The 25,817-nt window shown below is 40.4% G+C and overlaps 1 protein-coding gene across 2 annotated transcripts in view; it reads right to left on the bottom strand.

Annotated features, from left to right (window-relative positions):
• The window catches only part of LOC133636146 (cell migration-inducing and hyaluronan-binding protein-like), a 324,820-nt gene that overhangs the window by 39,934 nt on the left and 259,069 nt on the right, over positions 1-25,817 (bottom strand). For both annotated transcript variants that reach the window (XM_062029861.1, XM_062029871.1), the window contains 5 exons: positions 22,577-22,746; positions 18,469-18,678; positions 14,780-14,985; positions 2,213-2,282; positions 711-839 (listed from right to left, as the gene is read on the bottom strand). In XM_062029861.1, coding sequence (XP_061885845.1) covers positions 711-839; positions 2,213-2,282; positions 14,780-14,985; positions 18,469-18,678; positions 22,577-22,746 — 785 coding nt within the window. The remainder of the gene's footprint in view (positions 1-710; positions 840-2,212; positions 2,283-14,779; positions 14,986-18,468; positions 18,679-22,576; positions 22,747-25,817) is intronic.

Below are 25,817 nucleotides of genomic sequence, written 5' to 3'. Positions count from 1 at the left end.
TTTTCCTTGATCCATTGTAAACTTCTCCTCCTCACTCTGTATCTGATGTATGATTATCTGACATCTAAGCTGTATATATACTGCACATATTTTTGACTTCAAGTACTCCTGTAATATGAAATTAGGGTTTTTTAGATCGATCCAGGCAGCACGGTGGAACAGGGGTTAGTGCATGTGCCTCACAATACGAAGGTCCTGAGTAGTCCTGAGTTCAATCCCAGGCTCGGGATCTTTCTGTGTGGAGTTTGCATGTTCTCCCCGTGACTGTGTGGGTTCCCTGCGGGTACTCCGGCTTCCTCCCACCGCCAAAAACATGCACCTGGGGATAGGTTATTGGCAACACTAAATTGGCCCTAGTGTGTGAATGTGAGTGTGAATGTTGTCTGTCTATCTGTGTTGGCCCTGTGATGAGGTGGCGACTTGTCCAGGATGTACCCCGCCTTCTGCCCGAATGCAGCTGAGATAGGCTCCAGCACCCCCCGCAGGGACAAGCGGTAGAAAATGATGGATGGATGGATATATCGATCCAAATATCTATACAGGTAATATAGCTTTAATTAACCTAGGTTATATCAACATGTATCAATCTTTTCTTTTCCTGTCAGTTTAAAATTATGTCCCGTCGTAATAAAAAGTCACTTGTTGACTGTAATTATTTAATGTTATTTTTAGTTTTTTGTTGCTATTGAGTGGGATGGGTCCAGACTCACCCTGTAGTTGGAATGGGCTCTGTTATTGGTGAACTGGCCCATAGGTGTGTGTTCTGTTTTCCCTGGTGAGTATAGCCCTTCCGAGGGTCCGGTGGGTACATGGTGGAAGATATACCAGAAACCGGTTTCCTAAGAGACAAACAGGAAATCTGTAGAATTTGTGGCACACATATCAACTAGAAAAGCACTCGAAGAGCACAGACCTCTGTCTATCTCTAATAGTATACAATGCTTTAAAAAAATCCTGAATCCAGATGGTCCACCCATAACCTTTTGAGCTATGTTACTAACTAACAAAAAGACAAACAAACATACCACAGCAAATCGAAGGATAAATTAAATTGGCTGTGCATGTTTGTTTTGCTGGTCTGTCAGCTTCAAGAGTCTCAGCATTAGCATCGGTCTCAGCGTTTGTTCTATAGCGGAATGAAATTAAGAGAGTGAACCCTGTTGTCAGTCATCCACTTTAGTTGTCTCTGCAGGTGGAGGAGAGGCCGAAAACATATACACACAAGTTTGGCCTTGTAATAAAGTAACGTAATAGAAATGATCCGGATCACCCTCAAAATCTAATCAGTTGTGCCTTACTCCATTTCTGACAATTCCTGTTTAACCTTTTTAAGCTACAGTATGTTGCTAACTACCTAACTAAATAATTAACGGCAGCAGAAGTGTGCAAATGCATAAATCTTTCTTTAACATAAACTATAAATATAATAATGGATTCGATTTTATATCGCGCTTTTCTATTATTAGATACTCAAAGCGCTCACAGAGAAGTGGGAACCCATCATTCATTCACACCTGGTGGTGGTAAGCTACATTTGTAGCCACAGCTGCCCTGGGGTAGACTGACGGAAGCGAGGCTGCCAGTTTGCGCCTACGGCCCCTCCGACCACCACCTATCATTCATTCATCATTCATTCACCAGTGTGAGCGGCACCGGGGGCAAGTGTGAAGTGACCTGCCCAAGGACACAATGACAGCGATTTGGATGTCAAGAGGCGGGTAGCAAACCTGAAACCCTCAGGTTTCTGGCACGGCCGCTCTACCCACTATGCCATACCACCCCTTTATACAGTTGATATATTTTTTCAGTTTATTTTACAATTTCTACCAATGTACCCTGCGTTTCAGACACCCTCTCCTGCCGCAGGAACTGTATCTCAGAACCATTACCTTTTGCTGGGTCGTTTCTGGTTCCATGTCGCCAGGTAGGTCCTTTTAAATGTCAGGAACTTTGTTGAGTTCGCAGTGCTGAACATTTTATATCTGATTCGATGACTACTCTGAGCTTTTCGTTTCACCGGCCCCGTGTAAAAAGTTTACAGCTGTTGTGAAATCCCAAAGAGCACACTCTCATGTTCAAAGTGCAGCGCTATTTCCGTCTGTTGTCTTGCTGGGTTTGGAAGTTTGTCATTAATCTGACCTGGCAACACGCTAACAAGACAGAGATGCCCTATAGATGGAGGCTGAGACGTATAAACGAGACGAATACTCACCTCGGAGCCTGCAGCGGCACAGTTGATGAGGTTGTTATTGGGGTTGGCAATCCAGAAAGTTGAAGTTGCGCTTAAAAAAACAACACAGAGACAGTAACTCAGCGTGCAAGAAAAACTGTAAAAATAGACTATTAGATTTTGACCCTTATTCGTGCTGTCAAAAATAGATTAAATAATAGTGATCTGTAATTAATTAATTAATTAATTAGGAAAAGCTCTTTACAAGAGGTATTTTCATTAACATGTATTGCATTACTGTGGAAGATCAAAACAACTGAAGTACAGTATACACAAAATATGAAAAATACTCAGGGGTGGCCCATCGTCCATTGGACACCACCGCTTGACCTCGTTCGCCGGGCCGGCTGGAAGTGTTACAACATAACGTTAAGAGTGTCTCCAGACTCTAGTTAGCACTGTGGCTATCCATTAGTCCTGCTAGTCAAAGGAAACAAACAGAGCAGTGTATTTGTGTAAGCGTCCGAGCCTGTTCCTGAGTAAAAACAGTGGTTCAAAATTGCTCTTTGACGCAAGGCTCTTTGACTTTAAGCAAGGTTCCATGGAAACCGAGGCAGTGAAATGAGGCGACTGGCTCCAGCAACTCGAGAAAAGTTTGTAATTTCCATCGAACACAGAGCTATGGGGCCATAAGCAACGGTCTCTGGCGTGGGGGGCTACCTGACGAACTGCTGTTGCTCTTGATGCCGCAATGTGACTAGGTAGATCACACCTTTAAATGAACGATTAACAACAAGGTTAACGTGATTAAACAAATCACTCCTAACGTCCCTGGACAATTTCTCATAGAAAATTGATAACTAAAACATTTCTGAAAGGATTCTAAAATCAATAGTTTTGTTCCCCTCTTTTTTTTCTGTATTTCACATACATATTTGATCCCCTGCTGATGTACTACTTTACAAAGATATTAACAGAACAGTACATACTTTTTATTGTTGGTTTATTTTAGCAGAGATAAAGTATAAAACACATTCCAGAAAAAATAGACAACAAAGCGTATACATTTTAGTTTAAAATATATATATATATAGAAAGTGAAATTAATATTTTACCTTTTGCATTTGTGCATTCTGATCTCCATAGATTAGTTATGTGTTTATGAAAAACACAAATGAAAGGAAAACTGCACCTAAAAAAAACGCCCATCATCTACAACCCTTCTTTAATACAAAACTAGTCTTTCCTTCTTTTTTGCGTAAGTAGTAAAAAAGCTGTTAGTACACGGCGGCTAACAATGTAGGTCACCCAACAAACCATCCAGAAACTGCCAACAACACTCCTATTACATGCATATTTACCACTAAAACAAGCGACTTTTCTGGCTATGTGACACAGCACCTCACTTATATATCATGCCTCACACATTTATAGTAGGTTGATTGGCAAGGCTGTGGCAATAAGTCAACTTTGAATTTATATACACTTCCAGCTAAAAATTCAGACCGACTGAAGCCGATTCCAACTTAAGCCGTACGTCACTTGGAAGACTCAGCAAGATGTGCAATTGCTCTCAGCATCTTTACCTGAGGAGTGAAGATTTAGCTAAAATTGCCAGGTCAACGGAGAGCACAAGTCGTGTGCTGAAAGATACAACCATCCCATGCATCAGTCAGCATCACAGTGAGAGCGGATATTTTAAATGATTGTTTGACTGTTTGGTTTTATTATTTTGTTTATGACATTTTTAACACTATATGAGGCTTAGTGTTTCACTATTGCTGGATCTTCCTAGCACGCAGCTTCTAAAACATTAGCTCGTCCTTCCTATTTTCAGGCTCAAAAAGATAAGGTTATGATCATCATTTGTCCCAAAGTAGTCGTCGTCGTCGGCTCTCGTGTAGTCTGCCATGATTAGTGGAAACAAACATGGAACTCTCTATGTTGCTGTTGTTGACACAAGTTCTCTGCACTCTGTTCAAATGAAAAGCGCCCGGAAAAGAAGTTACGATAATGCTTACAACCACCAAACTACTCTAAGTATTGTATGTTATCATGTATGTGCCTGATACTACATGGTTACAGCATGTATATAAGACCTTTTTGGAGATTGTCAGAGGGCTATATAGGCAAAATATGTGAGTTCCCAATTAGTGCATTGTTAGTCGCCTTGTGCAAGCGGTTTTTCACTATCTTCCCAGAAAAAGGAAATATGTATTTCTTGTCTCACACATGAATTGTGTATGATGGGATTCATTGGGATTGGTTGATTGATTGATTGAAATATTCCAAAAAGGTGCTTTTTTCCTTTAAGAAAATACTCTTATCCTTAACTCATTGTGTGTATAAAATACACTTGTCACACATTCAAACCTCTACACCACCATGGGCAAGACCAAAAGGCTGCCCTCAGGGGACAGGATTGAAGAGCTGTACAAGACTGAAATACAACAACAAGAAGTTTGGAGTGAAAGTTTTTTTTTAAACATCCTGACCCTCTCTGTTACAATAAAGCGACTGTAAAAATGATGTGCTGTTTATATACGTAAGGGTAAAATGACTAATTCAGCAGGGCATCAAATACTTTCCCCCACCCTACCTACTGTATATATTCATATTGAGTCAAAACTGTGTCCTAATTAAAAGTCTGTTAATATTACAATTCTGGAATAGAGGGGTTCGGGTAGATTACTAAAGTGCAATTTTAAATTTTGCGCGAAATATCCTGCTGAAAACGTCTCGGTATGATGACGGATTGTAGAGGACATTTTGGGACAGCATTGTGGCCAGCTATTAAGTCGTCTGTTTTCATCGCAAAATTCCACAGTATTCTGGACATCTGTGTTGGTGAATCTTTTGCAATTTGTTCAATGAACAATGGAGACAGCAAAGAAGAAAGCTGTAGGTGGGAAGCGGTGTATTTCGGCCGGCTGCAGCAACACAAATACAGCCGATGTTTCATTGTTTACATTCCCGAAAGATGACAGTCAAGCTTTACCATTGGCCTGTGGAGAACTGGGACAACAGAGACTCTTACCAGGAGGACTTTGAGTTGGATACGCAGACGCGGTACCATGAGTACGCAGCTGCGGCTTCCAAACATTTGATCGCTTGCCCGTACGTGCGTGTCGCTATGTGCATGTCACGTACGTAACTTTGGGGACTTTGGGGAAATATATGTGCTGTATGAACTTTGGGGAGGTGAACGGTACTTTGGGCTGTGGGATTGAGTGTGTTGTGCGGGTGTTTGATTTGTATTGGCGGGTTATATGGACGGGAGGGGGGAGGTGTTTGTTATGCGGGATTAATTCTCCCCAGAAAAAGTCAAAAATCTGAAGCTAGTTTTAACTTTTTTTTTGCCAACAGACCCTCCCGTTGAAACAATTTCATCTCTATGCTTCCCCAGATACACAACAACACTTTTATTTTCTCCGCCAAACCACTTTCAGGCACAGACGGTGTGTTTGCGATCATGGGAACAATGAACATCAAATCAAAACCACACAAACATAAAACATTACCACCAGCAGGTCGTTACTGTATGAATGGATATATCTAGCTGAAAAAAGACTTTGATCACCAAAAAGATCGCTGGCGAAACCGGATGTCTGGAGCGTAGTCAGCACGTCTGCAGTTTGGACATCATTTTAATATTTTCCAGACATACGCGCTGCCATCGATCTACAAAATGTGCAAATATTAAGAGGACAGTGGTGGCTTTTAGGGAGAGGAAGTCCAACTGGAGAAGCAACAGAAAGGAAGTGAACGTCATGCTCGCTGTCGCTTGCTTTTCTTTGGGGACATTGAGGGACAGAAGTAGAGTCTGTAAACACTAGTACAGTCTATAGTAACATCAGGAAAATATGCTATATTTGTTGCTATTCGTTAATAAAGAAAGAAAAAGGCCAAAAAGTCTCTAGACTCTTAACAAAGTTAATTGAACAGTAAGCAGCAACAGTTACAAATACAGCAACATGATATAAAGATATGTTAATACTAATTAGTAATAACACATATGTTTTTAAATGTCTGTATACATTTTTTGAGCCTTTTTAAAGATATTTATTTATATATTATTTATATTTATTATGATAGCAAATTATACGATGATGTCATGGTGACCATGCCCCACAGGTATCTTGGCAATCTAGGGGAAACCCTGCGCTTGATCAAGCCTTTTCTAACATTTTACACAACAAAGTAAAACAACTATGTATGATTTCTGCCCATGTATCGGATCAATATCGGTATCGACCAATACTCAAGGCACCAATATTGGTATCATATCGGAAGTGAAAGGGACACTCTTAAATACAACTACAATCATTTAAATGTAAAAAAGTGGAAAACAAGCTAGCAGTTCAAAAGAAGCCTATGTCATGAATAATTTTGCAGCATTTGAAAGCTAACGCTTGGCCCTTCCAATGCTACAAGTATTCTTTCTCACTGGCACTCATCGAGGGCAGACACTCCCCTTTCCTCTCCCTTATCTCTCCTGCTTGCTTCTTTGTCTTGTCTTGTCTTAACTTTCTTGTTGCCTCTTTTTGCACTGCTCTCCACATCTAAACAATGGAACTAATTAACTGGCCTCAACAAAATTGACAAGATCTTGGGTTTGGGGGAACCTGCTTGTCGTGACGGAGCGGTTGTTGCTGGACACATGACGGACTCTTGGGAGAAGAAGGAGTGCCGCGTGCCTGGCGACCCTTTCAGTAGAGTACGTGAAGATATCTACCTATTCGGAATTATGACAACAGGACATCTGCTGATTGGAGTAAGCGTTGCTCTGGTTTGTCCACAAATTGGAAGTTGCTGGCAGTCTTCAAAGTACCCCAAAGCTGCCACAAATGATTGGAGGATGCGGGAAGAACTGTGGACACTCTTGTGATTTGGATAACATCGGACTGTCTGCCCCGCAGGATGAATTTGAGGACCAGTCATAGACAAAGACTCTCCCGAAGGACAGTGCGGGGAAGACACAACAAACTCCCTTCTTGTCTCTCGTGGACACACACCTGTTGTTGTTGACTTTGGACTGTTTGGCAAGAACACCAAGGCCGCGGAACAGAGACACGCGGCAGGCTTACACAAACACATGCATACACAAAAAATATACGCCATACACACAAACCCCATCCCCCATCCAACACCCTTGATGCAAATCCCTTAGGGGTGATGGACGGCAGGGCAGCGCCTGAAGAGCTGCAGCCTACCACCATAGCCCCCCACTCCCTCCCCTCTGTTGCAAGTCTCGAGTTGTATGTTGTAATATGTATATGTGCTTTGCAATGGAGGTTTTTTTCCCACTCCAGACTGGGCCCCCTTAGGAGCCCAGTCTAGATTGTATTTTTTTAGTCATCCTCCCTCAGCGTTTACCTTTTTCACATCTTTTACGGGGCGCATTGTGGCGACCCATCAGCGTTCCTGTTCTTTAACCCTGTACACTGTTTGTTTTTCTAATTTTGAACGGGTTTGTGCTGAAAATTTCCCCTCGGGATTAATAAAGTACTATCTAATCGAATCTAATCTAATCATTCCTCTACCACTAAAACTCCTTCAACAAACAGCTTCATTTATCCACAAGTAACATTATATGTACATTTTCATCTACAATAACCATTCAAGTTTTTACTTAAAACCGAAATCATGAACACTATTTATTTTCTCATCTTCTAGCAAACCTCTGAAGCCCTGCCTTTAATAAGTTAAATATTCTTGACCTATATTAATTAACAAACTGGGCCAGGAAGTCATTACTGAGTACAACGATCTAAAGACATACAATGCAAAACCCAATGTATGAATGAATGATTTGTTGTGGAAGAGGAGAAGAAATGCAGACGTGAGAAGGAAATGGAGCCTCAGATAATGTCGAAAAAAATGAAAATAATTCCTGTATGTAAATGCTGGAGAAGGTGGATGAGTTTGTGTACGTGAGTGTCATTATGAATCCAAAACCTTTGCTTGTGCTCGGCAGCTTAAAGCAGAAGCGCGTTAAGAAGATAAAAGTCACGTGACCTGGATTATGCTACTTTATATTCTGTGCTGCTACTTAACGCTTTGAATCAAATGTCTTCCTAACAAAGTGTGCAGTGGAAAATAGTGGAAATACACTAAACAAATATATCAATGCAACACTTTCGCCCACATTTTTTCATGAGCTGAATTCAAAGATGTCAAACTTTTTCGGTGTACACATATTTATCTCAATTATTGATGACAAATGTGTCTAAATGTGTGTCAGCAAGCACCTTTCCTTTGCTGAGATAATACATATCAAGATACCAATTAGTAGGGTTGCACATCTCTCTCTGATAAACGATTCGATATGCATCTAGATACACAGGTTACGATTCGATTCAAAAATGATATCCTTTTATTACAGACCGATTCGATTCGATTCCGAACGATACGATTCGATTTGACGGTTAATATTCAAGACTCCAAATCCCCAAGCATTGTGGCTTTATGGCACTGGCAAAAAAAACAGAACAACAAAATTACATGTCAATGTATTTATCTTTAGACATGGACCAAAAAAATTCTGGCTGAATTGTAGGATGGGAACTGCAGAGGTAAAAGTAGCAGAGAATAGTAACAACAAAGTGCAATATTTCAGCCTGAGCATAGTTTTGAACACTAGAGGTAGGTAACAAAGATTCAATATTTCAACCTGAGCATATAGTGTTTTGAACACTAGAGGTAGGTAACAATGAACACTAGAGGTAGGTAACAAAGGTGCAACATTACAATGTAAACAAGTTACACACCTATAACACATCTCAAAATGTGGCAACAATGAGCACAGTGACAAGTGCTTTGTGTAAAAGAATAGAGAAAATAAATACATATGTTAAAAGAAAAATCAAACTACTGTGTGAGAGGTACCGTTTCCCAGGTCAAAAAGCAGTAGTTCACTTACAATATGCCTGTGCATTTTCATCATCACTGTCCTCTGTTTTTTTGGAGGGCAGATTTTTTTTAAGGAAAATCAACTGATCCACATGATCATGTTTGAGCAGACTACGTTTTGTGGAAACAATGTCTCCCGCAGTACTGAACACACGTTCAGATTCCGTGTGTTTCACTTTATGTACTTTTTGATGCCGAAAGAGGCGATTTCAGCCACTTGAATGACGGCGAAATCATTAAAGGCTCACAATTTTGAATCCATCCACAAGTAAAGAAAACTTGGATTATTTCACTTTATGTACTTTTTTATGCCGAAAGAGGCGATTTAAAAGAGGCGATTTCAGCCACTTCGGTCATTACAGCCGAGTTTAGATATACTTTTCGAAACGAGTGACGTCAGCGCGCTCCCGCGTCAGGGGGGTGCATTTTACGGCAGGGGTGCGTTTCCCGGCACACCGGGATGCAGAGGTATCTTTTAGCGAGAGATGACAGCAGTGGCAAGTCCTGCTGCTCTTTCCACCACTGTAGTGGGTTTTTTGAAAATCTTTCTCGGTCCATTATCACCTTCGGTCAGACTGACGCTTTCGTTCTCCTCCACATTCATTTTCCGTGTTGTCTCTTGTTTATCACTCGTGCTAATACCAGCTAGGCGGCTACCGCGTTTGGCGAGTAGCTTCAGCTCTCGCGTTGTTTTAGAGACGCTGACGCATATTGTAATCTAGCCAACCCATACAAAGTCTCGCGATAACCGATCCATGACTCTATAACCGATTCAGCTAGGAATTCATGGATTATTCGCATTGATTGAGGAGTCTGCTACCGATGCAATCTAATCGCTCACTTGTTGAACCGAATACTCGGTCGCATCGGTTTATCGTTCACAACCCTACCAATTAGGTAGCATGATCATTGCACAGGTGTCCCTGAGACAGATCACTAGTATTAAAGGCCTACTGAAACCCACTACAACCGACCACGCAGTCTGATAGTTTATATATCAATGATGAAATCTTAATATTGCAACACATGCCAATACGGCCGGGTTAACTTATAAAGTGCAATTTTAAATTGCCCGCTAAACTTCCGGTTGACAACGTCTTTGTATGATGACGTATGCGAGTGACGTCACTAGATAAACGGAAGTATTGGTACACCTTTGAATCCAATACAAAAAAGCTCTGTTTTCATCTCAAAATTCCACAGTATTCTGGACATCCGTGTTGGTGAATCTTCTGCAATTTGTTTAACAACGAAGACTGCAAAGAAGAAAGTTGTAGGTGGGATCGGTGTATTAGCGGCTGGCTGTAGCAACACAACCAGGAGGACTTACTTGGATAGCAGACGCGCTAGCCGACGCTAGCCGCCAACCGCACGGATGATCGGGTGAAGTCCTTCGTCCTTCCGTCGATTGCTGGAACGCAGGTGAGCACGGGTGTTGATGAGCAGATGAGGGCTGGCGTAGGTGGAGCGCTAATGTTTTTATCATAGCTCTGTGAGGTCCCGTTGCTAAGTTAGCTTCAATGGCGTCGTTAGCAACAGCATTGTTAAGCTTTGCCAAGCTGGAAATTATTAACCGTGTAGTTACATGTACATGGTTTAATAGTATTGTTGATCTTCTGTCTATCCTTCCAGTCAGGGATTTATTTATTTTGTTTCTATCTGCATTTGAGCCCGATGCTATCACGTTAGCTCAGTAGCTAAAGAGCTTCGCCAATGTATTGTCGTGGAGATAAAAGTCACTGTGAATGTCCATTTCGCGTTCTCGACTCTCATTTTCAAGAGGATATAGTATCCGAGGTGGTTTAAAATACAAATCCGTGATCCGCAATAGAAAAAGGAGAAAGTGTGGAATCCAATGAACCCTTGTACCTAAGTTACGGTCAGAGCGAAAAAAGATACGTCCTACACTGCCTCTCTAGTCCTTCACTCTCACTTTCCTCATCCACGAATCTTTCATCGTCGCTCAAATTAATGGGGTAATCGTCGCTTTCTCGGTCCGAATCTCTCTTGCTGCATTGTAAACAATGGTAGAATGTGAGGAGTCCTTCCTCTGGTGACGTCACGCTACTTCCGGTATAGGCAAGGCTTTTTTTTTATCAGCGACCAAAAGTTGCGACCTTTATCGTCGTTCTCTACTAAATCCTTTCATCAAAAATATGGCAATATCGCGAAATGATCATGTATGACACAGAATGGATCTGCTATCCCCGTTTAAATAAAAACATTTCATTTCAGTAGGCCTTTAAATCCAGCATAGTTTACCTCTAAGATGGTCTGAGACCAGCTACCTGGACAGCTGCTGCAACAATCACTCTGAACAACCGCCTCACAACCCATGCATCTTAGAGAAGCTTATTTGTATGCTTGTCGTCCTCATCGGGGTCTTGACCAGACATGTCGTTGTAATCGACTTAAGTGGACAAATGCTCACATTCGATAGCGTTTGCCACTTTTGAGAGGTGTTTTCCTACACAGAAGAAATCTGTTTTTTTTCACTATTTAGTGGTACGGATTCTTATGGGAGATACACACTTTTTTCAAGGTGTGTTGGTTCAATTTTAATAGAACTCTTAACAAATAATCATCAGGTTGGTTAAAATATCCTTATTTTGATGAATCAAGGACTTTTGCACTGGTACGTTTAAATCTTATATGATATTTATGGCCACAACATTAATTTTAATTAATTTAGTCATTTAATCACAAATCATGGGGACGACGTGGCTCGGTTGGTAAAGCGGCCGTGCCAGCAATTTGAGGTTCCTGGTTCGATCCCCAACTTCCGCCATCCGAGTCACGTCCGTTGTGTCTTTGAGCAAGACACTTCACCCTTGCTCCTGATGGGTCGTGGTTAGGGCCTTTTATGGCAGCTCCTCCCACCAACGTGTGAATGTGAATGTGGAAAAAGTGTCAAAGCGCTTTGAGTCATACTTGCTAACCCTCCCGAATTTTCCGGGAGACTCTCGAATTTCAGTGCCTCTCCCGAAAATCTCCCGGGACAACCATTTTCCTGAATTTCTCCCGATTTCCAGCCGGACTACAAGGCACGCCCCCTCCAGGTCCATGCGGACCTGAGTGAGGACAGCCTGTCGTCACGTCCGCTTTGTCTCCATATAAACAGCGTGCCGGCCCAGTCACGTCATAACATCTACGGCTTTTGGAGAGTGTACAATTGCGCACACAACAAGAAGGTGACGAAGCAGAAGAACCAAGAAGAGACAGTCATGGCGATGACGAGTGACAGAGAATAGAATGAGGATGGACAATTCAACCCTAAACTCACTCCTCTCCTGCAAATTAAATTTCACAGATGCTGCCCATACCTATGCTCCTTCAAAGGCTGTCTGGCTGCAAAGCATTGCACTTTCAAATACAACAATGAGTAGAGGAGTGTTATGTGTGTGTATATGTGTATATAAATGAACACTGAAATTCAAGTGTTTATTTTATTTATATATATATATATATATATATATATATATATATATATATATATATATATATATATATATATATATATATATATATATATATATATATATATATATATATATAGCTAGAATTCACTGAAAGTCAAGTATTTCTTTTATTTATATATATATATATATATACATAAGAAATACTTGAATTTCAGTGAATTCTAGCTATAAATATACTCCTCCCCCCTTAACCCCGCCCACCTCAAACCACCCCCTCATCTCCCGAATTCGGAGGTCTCAAGGTTGGCAAGTATGCTTTGAGTACCTTTAAGGTCGAAAAGCGCTACACAAGTATAGCCCATTTACCATTTAATCACACAGCAGGCATCACATATCTTTTCTCAGTGCTATAATTTCTCACATATTTCCAGAAAGGCAGCAATATATGATGGTTCTGTGAGCCTAGAAGACTATGCATTTCCTGTCATCAGCTCCATCTGCAAAATGTGCTGATGATATCACCACCACCAGGATTATTACCAGCTTCCTGAAACAGAAGCCCAAGCTGAATGGAGAGGTTTGTTCTCTCCGTAAAGCACACACATTTAGGTCTAAGGGTTGCATCTGTTCTGAGTGCAGCAAGGAGGCACCTGGATGCAGGGGTTAGAAGAGCTAAAGCTATCTGAAAAAAACTTGGACGGTCATCAAGACCACCCGATGACCTGAATATTCATTATGCTCGGTTTGAGGCTTGTAACACGTCATCCTGCACCATGCTCACAATACCATTAGGTGAACTTGCCATGAGGAAAACAAAAAAAACCCATTAGCATCCTCATCATTAGAATTATAAGAAGAATCAGTATATATCTGACGCAGTACACCGGGCATGCATCCAATCGGAGAACAGGGGTACATATTGTTTGTGTACTGCAGCTTTCAATAAAATCATACCACAGACTGTAGTGAATACACTAGGAGGATTTGGACTAAGACCACCACTCACTGATCGTCCTCAACAGTCTCATTTGAAATGTGATGGTTTAGTCAAATATTCAAGCTGTCACATTGTTACACAATGATGAGTATAAGTACAGACAGGAGGAGCAACATTTACAGCTTTGGTAAATAACCTCTAAGACCAAAGATGAAGATGCATTATAGGGGGAGTTGCCACTCCCGTTCCCCTTTACATTGAGGGAGCAGCAGGAGCCGGTATAGGAGTAGAGCCTCCCGCATCATGAGGGAGCCGACACACCTGACATATGAACCTCAACGTGTCTGACCTTGTGACTGCATGAAATGCAATGAACTGCTCTTTTTATTTGTTGTTGTGTGAAATGTTGCGGTTTAAGATTCATTACTGTTTATTCTAAAAATGCAGCCCACCAACACACCTTGATGTTTGAAATGACAATGAGTGACGTCAGTACAGCAGGTAGGCTAACAAAATAACTGTCAAGAATGAAGTGTGGGAATGACAACTGCTGTAGTCAATAATTTAGAACACCACGACCACATTATCGCCGTGTGAAATGAGACTATTTAAACCTGAGTTTATTCCAATCCACTCAGGTCGGTCTGTTGTGTTGTAGACATATCTTGTACAAGCGGAAGCAAGGCAAAAATGGCCATACAAGCGTGGTAACGTCATATCGTGTGAGTTGGAGTTTAAAAACATTGTACAGTGCAATATGGAGTTCAAAAGCATGGTACAGTGTAAATTGGGATTTAGAATAAGTCATGAAGTGAGAGCTGGAGTTAAAAAAAAAAATTGTAGAGAGCGAAATAAAGCAGTTTAAGTTGGAGCTTGAATACACTGTACAGTGCAAGATGGCGTTTGAAACATCGCACCGTGTGAGTTGGAGTTTTAGAACATGGTACAGTTCCAGTTGAAGATGAAAAATATTGTACATTGCAAGTTGAAGTTTAAAAATATTGTATGAATTAAGTTAAAGTTTAAAATCTTGGTATGGTGCAAGCTGGAGTTTAAAAACATTGTAAGTTGCAAATTAAAGTTGAAGAACTTGCAGTTTGAAAACTTAGTACAGTGCAAATTGGAGTTTAAGAAGATTGTACAATGCAAGTTGGAGTTTAAAAACATTGTGCAATTTAATTTAAAGTTTGAAAATATTGTACAGTGTGAGTTGGAGCTAAAACTATACAATTTAAGTATGAGTTCAAAAACCCAGTATGGTTCAATTTGAAGTTTGAAAAGATCGTAGAGTGAGACTTTGAAAAATATTGTACAGTGTGAGTTGGAGTTGAAAAACCTTACCTGCAGTCCTGCCGAGGGTTGGCTACGTATCCTGGGTAGGCTCCGTCAGTGATGCCGCGGCACATTTTACTGTCTCTGTCGGAAGGCAGTAGAGTTCCTGCTCGTACCATGAGGCCCAGACAGTGATAGAACGTGTTTCTCTCCTCTGGACCGTCCTCGGTAAAGAAACAATGGCCGAGCGCGTCATAGCCCACCACGTCTTTGACCTGTAATGGAGAACAAATATTTGGATGTGTTGTATTTGACATTTAATACAAAGCAGTGATTCAATTGCGAAAGTAAAGAGGATGTCCGAAGTCTGCCAGTTGTACATTTGCGGTTTATGACTTGTTTTTATATTGACTTGTAGCAAAAAAAGTAACCTTCTCTAAAGATTGGAGGGCATGACAAAGTGGAAATAAAAATGCAACACTCTTTGACCATATGGTCCTTTAAAGTCAGAAAGTACAGAACCAATGTTGTAATAGCGGCATGGAGCATTAATGGCGCCGATGAGTTGAAATGGTAACTGTTAGAAGACGTCCAATTCTGGTAAGCATTTTAATATAGATTTTGACAACTACATCAGAAGGCTGATATAGGGACCTTTCTTTCTTTAAAGACACTAAACTGATTAACGAATCTTGACCTGCATTGGATTGGTTTTGGTCTTGACTGGTAAATGCAGTTAAATCAACTTTTACGTAGCACCCTGACACTAAAAGCTATATTAACGTTGCTCTGGTTCATTTTATTAGCAACAGACTTTGCACAGCTGATGCTTTCTCTCATTTATTGACAGCATCCATCCAGCCATCCATTTTCTACCGCTTGTCCCTTTTGGGGTCGCATATCAAACAAATATGGATAAACTAAAAAACTGTTTTAAAATAAATCCATCTTCATTTACTCTTAAATCGAAGTAAAACAAAAATAATAGTAATTTGTAACGGTCACAAAACAAAAATACAAGTACATGGACTATTTGACAGGGTAAAAAAAAATCAAATTTGTAGGTGTAGTAAAGGATGATAAAATGACGTAGAAATCTCATAATAAAATATATAATATAAGGTGTCAGAAACTTCAATAATGAAGTAAAAAACATGTTATTTTTTGAAAATTTAATATTTGGACTGCATGAGTAAGAATAAAGTATAATGTAGCTTTCTGTGATGACATTGTCATTTATGAATGTGTATGTTTCACAACGCAGCAGCAACACAACCAATGTTGTAATGTTTGTAAAGGGCCAAACTGCTGAGTAAGCATTAATAGCGCTGATGAGTTGATTACAAACAACAGTACGGCAATTGTCACACGGATAAGTATCACACAGACACATGAGGAGCATTACAGACATTTTAAAGCGCTTGCAGAGCTACATAAAGCTGCTGAGCACACATCAAACTCAATTTGTGGCTGCTGCTATCTTGTGACGTTGTTGAAGACTACACATCAGAAAGTTGCCGACAGTGGTGGTTATTTGCTTTTGTAGACAATGCACTGGCAACTATGGAAGACTTGGTAGCTAGCTGAATAGAGGCATTAATTAGAGCACTTACAGTATGCTGCATGAAATAAATTGACATTTTGGAGATTTTGGATAGCGTTTCGGTGTGAATGCAGTGGTTGAACAATAAAAAAAATACTAGTCTTTTCCTAGTCTAATTAGGGGTGTCCAAACTTCTTCCACAGTGGGAAAACTGTAGCATGTTGGTTAGTTGGTGTCAGTTTATTTCAAACATGCATAAAATTACAATGTAATACATCACATTTTTTCAGTTTTCTCATTAGAATATGTCCGAAAAGGACTAGGAAGAAGCAGAGTTTATTTAATCCTACCCTTTTTCGTATTATAGCAGTTTTTTTTTAACACATTTGTTTGTTCTCAATTTGTAAGTTTGTATTTATGAGTCATAAATAAATAGTTATGTAATTTATGGTTCACATTATGATATGAATAAGATTATCTCATCTTTTGATAAGGTTCAACATTTTTGTCAAGATTCTTCTTCTTTATACTTTGTGAACACTTTGGGTCTGATTTACTAAAGATTTGCGTGTAATAAAACATAAAAAACTGATCTACTAAACCTGTGCAAAATAGAGTGCGTCTGTTAAGTGAGCAGAATAAGGCGTGCAATCCATTTTGCATCTCTGTCATCATAAATATGCAAAACATATGCTTGTCATCAAAACGCCCACAATACTGGGAGGAGAAAATGCAAATCTAATTTTTAGCACACAAAATGTGATGGATCAAGATTCATCACAGTTTTGCGAGAAATATTTTGCATTTTATTTAGCACGTGTGAGAAGGATGTGCAAACTGAGAGTTCCACACACAGCTGCAAAATTGGTGCTCGCGCTGTAAAGACAGACGATGGACAGACAAGAATCTTCGGTCCTACGTGTGTGTGTCAACATTTTGGACGGTCAGAAATAAAACATATTAGACGTACATACAACATAATTATATAAGTTTATAGCTGCAAGAGGACTTAAAGGGCTGATTAAAATTAATTAAATGGATGACTTTTGATGTTCTTAAGAATTTTTTAATGGTGTTCGTTTAGGGACAAGCGGTAGAAAATGGATGGATGGATGAAAAAACTTCTTTAAGTCTAAATTTTTTGGAGTAATTGCAGCCTCTCTCCAATGAACGCACCTTCGGCAGTAAAAAAAAAAAGAAAAAAAAAGGGGGGGTTTCAATGTGCAGTAGAAGTAGGACTGCTTCTAAAATGCCCATAAAAGTAGTACATGTGTCCTGCTTATTTGAAATCCTAGCAATATGCTGGAGGTAGGAGCATGATAACATGAACGTGCAGTAAAGGAGTGTCTCCGTGGTAATGCCCCGCATAGTGCACGCAAAATCATTTAAATAAGGCGAAATGCATCACTTCTCAATTGCACACGCAGTGTTAGTAGATTGCACGCAAAACGCCCACTAATAGTGCACGCTATTTTATAGATTGCACATGCTGCACTTCTGTTCTAAGTGAATCAGGTCCTTAGTGTTTGAACAGTTTCCTAAACTGGATCATATTAGTACTTTGTTTGACTTCTTTGCCTAATCCATTCCATAATTTAATTACACATACTGATATGCTAAAGGTTTTAAGTGTTGTACGTGCAAACACATGTTTTAAATGAGATTTTCCTCTAAGGTTTTATTTCTCCTCTTTTGTTGAGACAAATTGTTGAACGTTCTTGGATAGGTTATAGTTTGCTTTGTACATAATTTTAGCTGTTTGCAAATGCACCAAGTCATTACATTTCAATATTTTTGATTCAATAAATAAAGGATTTGAGTGTTCTTTATATTCAACATTATGTTTTATTCTACCTGATCTTTTTTGTAACACCGTTAGTGAATGAAGTGTACATTTGTAATTGTTTCCCCATATTTTTACACATTAGCTCCGATATGGTAACAATAGTGAGCAGTAGAAAATATGGAGTGATTTAGCAGAACATATTTAGCTTTATTCATTATTGACGTGTTCCTTGCTGCTTGTGTATTTTTACATGAGATTTCCAATTCATTTAATAGTCTATTATTACACCCAAACATTTGATTTATTTTACCCTTCCAATATCTTCAATGTCAAGAAATGTCTTGAAAATTGTCAAATGTTTTGATGAAGGCAGCTAAAAAAAAAAAAAAGAATATACATTAGATATTTCTTCACGGGATGGGTACTCACCATAAGTCCATTGGAGGCATGGATGGTGACACAACGAGAAAAAGAGTGGTGGATTGACAGGTCACTGACATAGGTGGGGGGGTCGTAGCCTCCCTTCTGGTCCACGTCACCGTCCATATGAAAGTGGACGGGATAATGTCCCATCGTCTGTTGACCCATGTGCTGCATCTCCAAGCCAGATATATGAGCAGCCTTGAACCCTCGCTCTACCTAATGACCAGCGGAGAGGATCAGTGAGTTCATTACTACATAATAACACTGATAATATTACCAACAACAATGTTAAAAACTGTTCAGGGTTTGGAACAGTGGGCCATTTGTAGTCGAAGCCAGCTAGGGTGGCAACGTGTGGTCGTAACCTCACGAGTATTCTCACCGCTTGTACAAAGCAGAGTGGGGGTTTTGTTGGCAAATGACGTAGCGGAACGGAGATGCAAACTTTATAGGACAAAAATGTGCACAAAACTCATATTTTTTTACCCTTCTAGTGCAATACATCCGACAGTGATTGTTATCACTCCGGTACTCTTGTCTTGTTCTGTATATTGTACAGTATTTTGTATATTGTTTTGTATATTGTACAGGATTGCTTATTCTTTTTATTGAATAGTAGTCTATATATTTCAATTCTTAGTTTTATCTTTATTACTTCTTGTGTAATTTATTTTTATCCCATATTTGTTCCCACTACCGCACCTTAAATTGGAGTCCTTAATCTCTTTATATGCAAATATAATGACAATAAAGTCCATTCTATTCTATTCTATTCTATTCTATATTTTATGGTGTTTTCACCATTGGTTTTGTGTTTCGCCTTATTGTTTGTCGCATTTTTTGTCGTGTTTTTGTTTCAAACATGTCAATGATGTCAACACACAGCTGATTCAATAAGGGAGGAAAAGATCAATAAGTAGTAAAGACCCCTCCAAACAAGACATCCTTCCCCAAAGTTCATATACTCTTTAATCTGTAATGTTTTATACTTCAAACTGTGGGGGGGCGTGGCCTGCGGACCTGCAGCGAAGCGGGGTGTGTCAGGTTCGGCTTTGAGATTAGTGACAGGTGCGTACATGACACAGCTGTGAGTGTTTGTCTGATCACCTGTCGCTCTGTTAAAGGCAGCAGTCGGGAAGGAGAACAGGTTGTTGATGGTGGAGAACGAGCGAGAGAAACTTTAACATGGCTGAAAAGCACAACTTATTGCAAAATAAATCATTGTTCGCAAAGATGAACACGGCTGCCATGTCCGTCATTGGTGGTCCAGAGAACCCGGAGGGGCAAGACCTCCACACAAACATTTACTGTATTTAAGCACATTCTGGGTGTCCTCAAATCTTGTGAAATTAGATTATGTTCCTATATGTCAGTTGATACAAACACTTCATCCGTCAGCCTGTGAGTCACATGGCTTGATTTCAAAGTTTGATCCTGAGGAAAAAAAAACGGGAGGTTGAAAAGAAAATTGGAAGAAATAGGCAGATGGAGCTTTTGTTAGTGAACAAAGGACGACCGATAAAACACAGTTTGACAAATAAACTGCAGTCGGCTGAAGAGAACATCTTTGTTTACTATAACGCCACTTGACAGATCACTTTAAGAAAATGGAACAACTCTGCTGATACTTGTAGCATGGATATGGTAAAAGCAAAACTGTCAAGAATGAAGTTTTGTTCCAATGTTTGTCTTGTATGGTTTTTGTATTTCTGTGAGTGCTATTGTACGCTGACAAAAGTGCTACGTATAACAGCAGATGAGCAATAAATACGTGGGGGCCCCCGTTTTTCATGAAGAAGCACATGTAATATGAATCTGAAAGTGAATGAATGATAGGGCGCTTCATATGTAATTTAACATGTTTTGCAAAACAGAAGGTCCCCGGTTGAATTCCTGGTGGGAGTGCAAGTAGCAAGATCCAAAAATATATATTTTTTAATAATGTTAAAATTATTAATTTACAACAAAATAATATATATTGAAAAATGTATTCTCCATGAATTTGATTTAAGGTAACTTCAATTTTTTGGAATTTTGCCCAAAACATTCACAATCCTTATTAGATACAAGAACATATGTAGAAAATACATAGATTAAAACATTTTCTTTTGCACTTTAAATTTCAATAATCGGCTCGTTCTTGGTGGATAGCAATGGTGCTAATGGGAGTAATCCATTTTGCCTCAAAATCACTCTAAAAAGGCATCCAAAAACTGCCAACAATCTTGTGACCTGAATATTAACATAGTATTAACAATAATGATATTATAAGCTTTCACGCAGACAAACTATTTTTAGCCCCGCCTGATCACAAGGAGCTAAAGCAGCTGCAGTGTTGACATACTAAGGTGCTGCAGCATGATCGCCTCTGAGGTTTTTTTAACCCTTCATGTGGATTATGCTTAATTCTTCATCTAAGTGGGAATATTTGAACATCCCATCAGTCGGCATCACAGTGAAAGCAGATAGTGTACAGTAAGTGATTGTTTTGATTATGTTTGTTGTTTTTTCATGAAGTCTGCATGGGTAGTAGTGTTGTTGTTGTTGAAGGAAATAGCGAACGTTTAGATAGATCTGTAAAATTAATGCACTGCAGTCTGCTTAAAAGGAACAAAATATGTAAAAATTACACGTTCTTACAAATGTGCTTGTTACTACATTTGATATATACGTACAGCATGTACTGTATATAAAACGTTGATGGAGGTTTTTAAATGCTTTTTAGAGCGCTTTATAGACTGAATGTTAGCTGTTTGTGTTCTGGTCTCACACTAGGATTGTGAATGATAGGCAAAATTCACCCAAAAGTGCAGTTCCCCTTTAGTATAGAACATGCATCAAATTAAATTCAAGTTTGATTTTAAAAAAATAAAATAAAATAAAACTCCAAATAAAATTGTGATGAGGCGGGCCACAATTTAGCCTGGGGCGGTCCTGATACTACCCTAATATTGTCTACAGTATATGCGGTGGTACCTTGGTTTTAGTACGCGCCACTTTTTGTATGATTTGGTTTGCTCTGAAATGTTTTATGTAGTGTCTCTGATATCGTACGGCCAATCATATTTCTCAACTTTTTTTGTGCGACTGCAAAACAATTCACCATAATCCACCATGGGGCCAAAAAAGTTGTGAATGACAGAACTTTAATAAAGAAGGCGAGAAACACTATAAAGGTCAAGAAATAATTTGTAGTAAAGTACAAAGTTGACATCTGCATGGCTCTCCCCTCACTCTCTTCCTTCCGCTCATTAACATCTTCGCCACCAACCGTCTTAAATAGAGCTAAAAGTGATGTTAATGTTTAGTTACACATTGCACACATTATTTACTGTGGAAAAAATAGCCTCGGTTTTTCATTGATTAGATTTTTTTATCAAACTTTTAGGAATGGAGCTTCAAGCACACCTGTGAAGTGAAAACCATTTCAGGTAACTACATCTTGAAGCTCATCGATAGAATGCCAAGACTGCGCGAAAAAGTAATCAGAGCATAAGGTGGCTATTTTGAAGAAACTACAATATAAAACATGTTGTAAGTTATTTCACCTATTTTTGTTAAGTACATAACTCCACGTGGTCATTCATAGTGTTGATGCCTTCAGTGACAATCTACAATGTAAATAGTCATGAAAATAAAGAAAACGCACTGAATGAGAAGGTGTGTCCAAACTTTTGGCTTGTACTGTATATACATACATACACACACATATGTATATATATATATATATATATATATATATATATATATATATATATATATATATATATATATATATATATATATATATATATATATATATATATACTTCTGTGTCGGTCCTCCCGTCAAATGTTAGAACACTTTGTTTACCCGTAAGTCAAAAGGTTTGCCCATCTTTGCTGTAGATCAAATGGTAAATGGTCTGTAATTATATAGTGCTTTGCTATATCTGAAAAGATACTCAAAGCGCTTTACATTGTACATCACATTCAACCATTCACACACACATTCACACACTAATCAAGACATAAAGAGCTGTTAATCTCTTTTCATGAACAACACTGTCATTTTGAACGTTGGCACTGATTATAAAAAAAAGTTAGTCATTAATATTTTTAAGGCAGTGACGTACCTTTATGTGTCCTCCAAAGGTGTCAAAATCAAAGAACTTGCAGGCTTCGTTGCCATAACAACTGGGCTCCATCTCACCACGGAGTAGGATGTTACGACTTAACAGGCCAACCTCCGCTCTCATGTCGACGCCATCCACATCTTCACCCATGTGAATAAACGCAGCTTTACCTGTTAACACACACACACACACACACACACACACACACACACACACACACACACACACACACACACACACACACACACACACACACACACACACACACACACACACACACACACACACACACACACACACACACACACACACACACAGTTGGGCGGTTAAGTACAAAGTTAAAGAAAAACATTGCAAAGCAGCAATGGACTGTGATGCTGCATATTAGTGGATTAAATGTCACACTTCACACATGAATACTTTCAAATCATTTTATAAACCATTTATTGTTACCTTAGCATATGACTTTTGCACCCGCTGTAATGAATTATTAATGCAGTTTATTATTGCATGCAATGTAAGAACAGCAGAGCGGAAAGAGAATTTCACATTAGGAAGTTATAATATTTATTCTTTCTTTCCCCTCATAGCGCTTATCCAGTTTATGGTCATTGGTGAGCTAGAACCTATCCCAGCTGACTTTGGGTCAGGGGTGGGGGAAACACCCAATCAATCAGAGGGCACAATGTGGGGGAAAAAAGTTTTTGATCCCAAGCTGATTTTTTTTTTAATTGACCTGCCCTGCAAAAATATATACAGTACATCATTTTTACGGTGTTTATTGTTACAGGTAGGTACATGATGTTGTTTTATCCAAAATACACTTACTCGACTGTGTGCTTACACAGTATCTTTATTTCTGACACTTTCTTCTGGTGTAGGTCAAACTCCTTTGCGGCATCAAACTTCACTGTCGTAACACACTAACACCAGCACATAGCGTAGACTGTATGCTACATTTACTCCCCCCTTTAAAGGATGTCAACAGCAACAACAATAATGGCAAGGGTTTACACAAAAACAGCAAACCAAACACATAAACAACCTAACTGGGTAGACGGGTAGACTGCCAGCCCACCCACTTAACCTTTTGTATTATTCTGCCACGTGACAGGCTAGGCTCAGTGAAACTTTTTTTTTATTTTTTTTTAAAGTCTAACATAGTCCTCCAAGCAGAGAGAGAGGCCTTTGGCAAGCCCGGACAAGACGGGGCACCGGGTCATCCTGCATACCTGGATCAGGCGGGCCAGTTGGCTCAGGCAACTGTGCATCAGGGCAAATCCAATTGCCATCAGTGTGGCGCACGTTCACTGCCTGATCTGAGGCTCCAGATCGCTGTCGATGCCCGGCCACCAGACCAGACCCCTACAGCATTGCTTGACCCTGACGATGCCCAGATGGCCCTCGTGCAACATGGCCAGGACTTGTGCCCTCAAGGCGTAGGGCACCACGGTGCACAGCCCCTGTGCCACACAGACATCGTTGCAACAGAAGAGGTCGCCCTTGTTGCCATGGAAATGTGCTAGGTCCTCTAGCACTTTTGCTGGTCATTCCTCTCGGATGAACAAACGTAGCTGTGTGAACACGGGGTCCTGTTCTGACGCTGCTTTGAGCTCCTGCAGTGACACAGCTGCTTGAAGGGGTGCGCGCAGCATGAGGACCAACTCCGGCTCCAAGGGGCCCTGGGTGGTGTTTGGCTGGGTGTGGCTCTGGAGAGCAAGTCCACCATGACATTGTCCCTGCCTAGTGTAAACTGCGTGGTAAACCTATACGTCAGCAGTCTCTCGGACCACCTGTAGAGGCGGAACAGCTTGTGACCTGAGCCAGTCATTGTCAGGAGGGCTGTGAGGGCCTGATGGTCAATTCAAAGCGTGAAGTGTCACCCGTAGAGGTACATGTGCCACCTCTCACAGGCCCAGACACATGCTAGTCCCCCACTGAATACTTTGGTTTTGTTGTAGTGAGTGCCCTCGACACAATTGCCAATGGGCGCTGAGTCCCTCGCTGCAGTGGAGACAGGACAACACCGACTGCAGTGTTGGAGGCGTCACAGGTCACAAACGTGGGGCACTGTAAATCAAAGTGGGCAAGCACAGGGTAAAAGGTGAGCTGTGACTTAAGCTGGCAGACAGCAGGTGAGCATGCTGGTGTCAAGTCCCAAGGCGCATCCTGTTTGAGGGGGCCATGGAGTGGTGCAGTGGTGTCAGAATAGCGGGGAAGAAAGCACAGGTAAAAGGCGGCCATGCCCATGAATGCTGAGAGTTGTGTGGGGAAAGAGGCCTCAGGGAGGCGCAAGACAGCGTCAACATTTGAGTGAAGGGGGCTCAGACCGGCAGCGGTCAGAGGAAATCCACAAACTCAATGGCGGTTGCAGCAAAGACGCACTTTTAACTATTGAAGGTAAGTTGTGTGCGAGAACCTGGTGTACCTTGGAGAGGCGGTCATCGTGCACAGCAGGCGACGCACCGTGCACCACAATGTCGTCCAGGTACACCACCGCACCTGGGATGCCGGCAAAAATGGTGGACATGATCTCAAAGCATGATCTCCTGCTTTAATTGATTGTCGTGGAAAGAGCGGTCTGATAGTTGATTCATCAAGCAGCAACTAAGAAGCAGCAGGATACAGCAGCAGTGGCAGGTACACACCGTCCAGTTCAATAGTACACCATTTGAACGGCTTGGTGTGGGAGCCCACCAAGTTGATGGTGGTGGAGCTTGGCACTTGGGACGGGCGGGGCCGAAAAGTAGTAGAGGGGGCAGATCGTCACACTTTAGAGAAGTGGTTCATCTTGCGCTGGCCATTCACCTCGAAGTCCACGAGGGGAGGGTATTTCAGGGAGCAATGCATCTGGGGTCACTGTCTGAGCCAGCGGCGCACGGTGTGTAAGCCGCGATGCTAATTGTGCAGGAGACTCAAGTTGGGAAGCCATTTCTACAGCCTTCGACAACGGCAGGTCGTCTGGCGACATAAACAGTTTCTCCCGGAGCTTTTGGGAGTGTCGTGTGTTCAGCCAGCTCATTTCTTAAATTAAATTTCACAGATGATGCCCATACCTATGCTCCTTCAAAGGCTGTGCTACTGGCTGCAAAGCATTGCACTTTCAAATACAACAATGAGTAGAGGAGTGTTATGTGTGTGTATATGTGTAAATAAATGAACACTGAAATTCAAGTATTTATTTTATTTATTAATATATATATATATATATATATATATATATATATATATATATATATAT

Source organism: Entelurus aequoreus, linkage group LG02, assembly GCF_033978785.1.
Source record: "Entelurus aequoreus isolate RoL-2023_Sb linkage group LG02, RoL_Eaeq_v1.1, whole genome shotgun sequence".
NCBI lineage: Eukaryota > Metazoa > Chordata > Actinopteri > Syngnathiformes > Syngnathidae > Entelurus > Entelurus aequoreus.
Note: the sequence above shows the minus strand (reverse complement) of the source record. Positions and strands in the feature narration are given on the sequence as shown.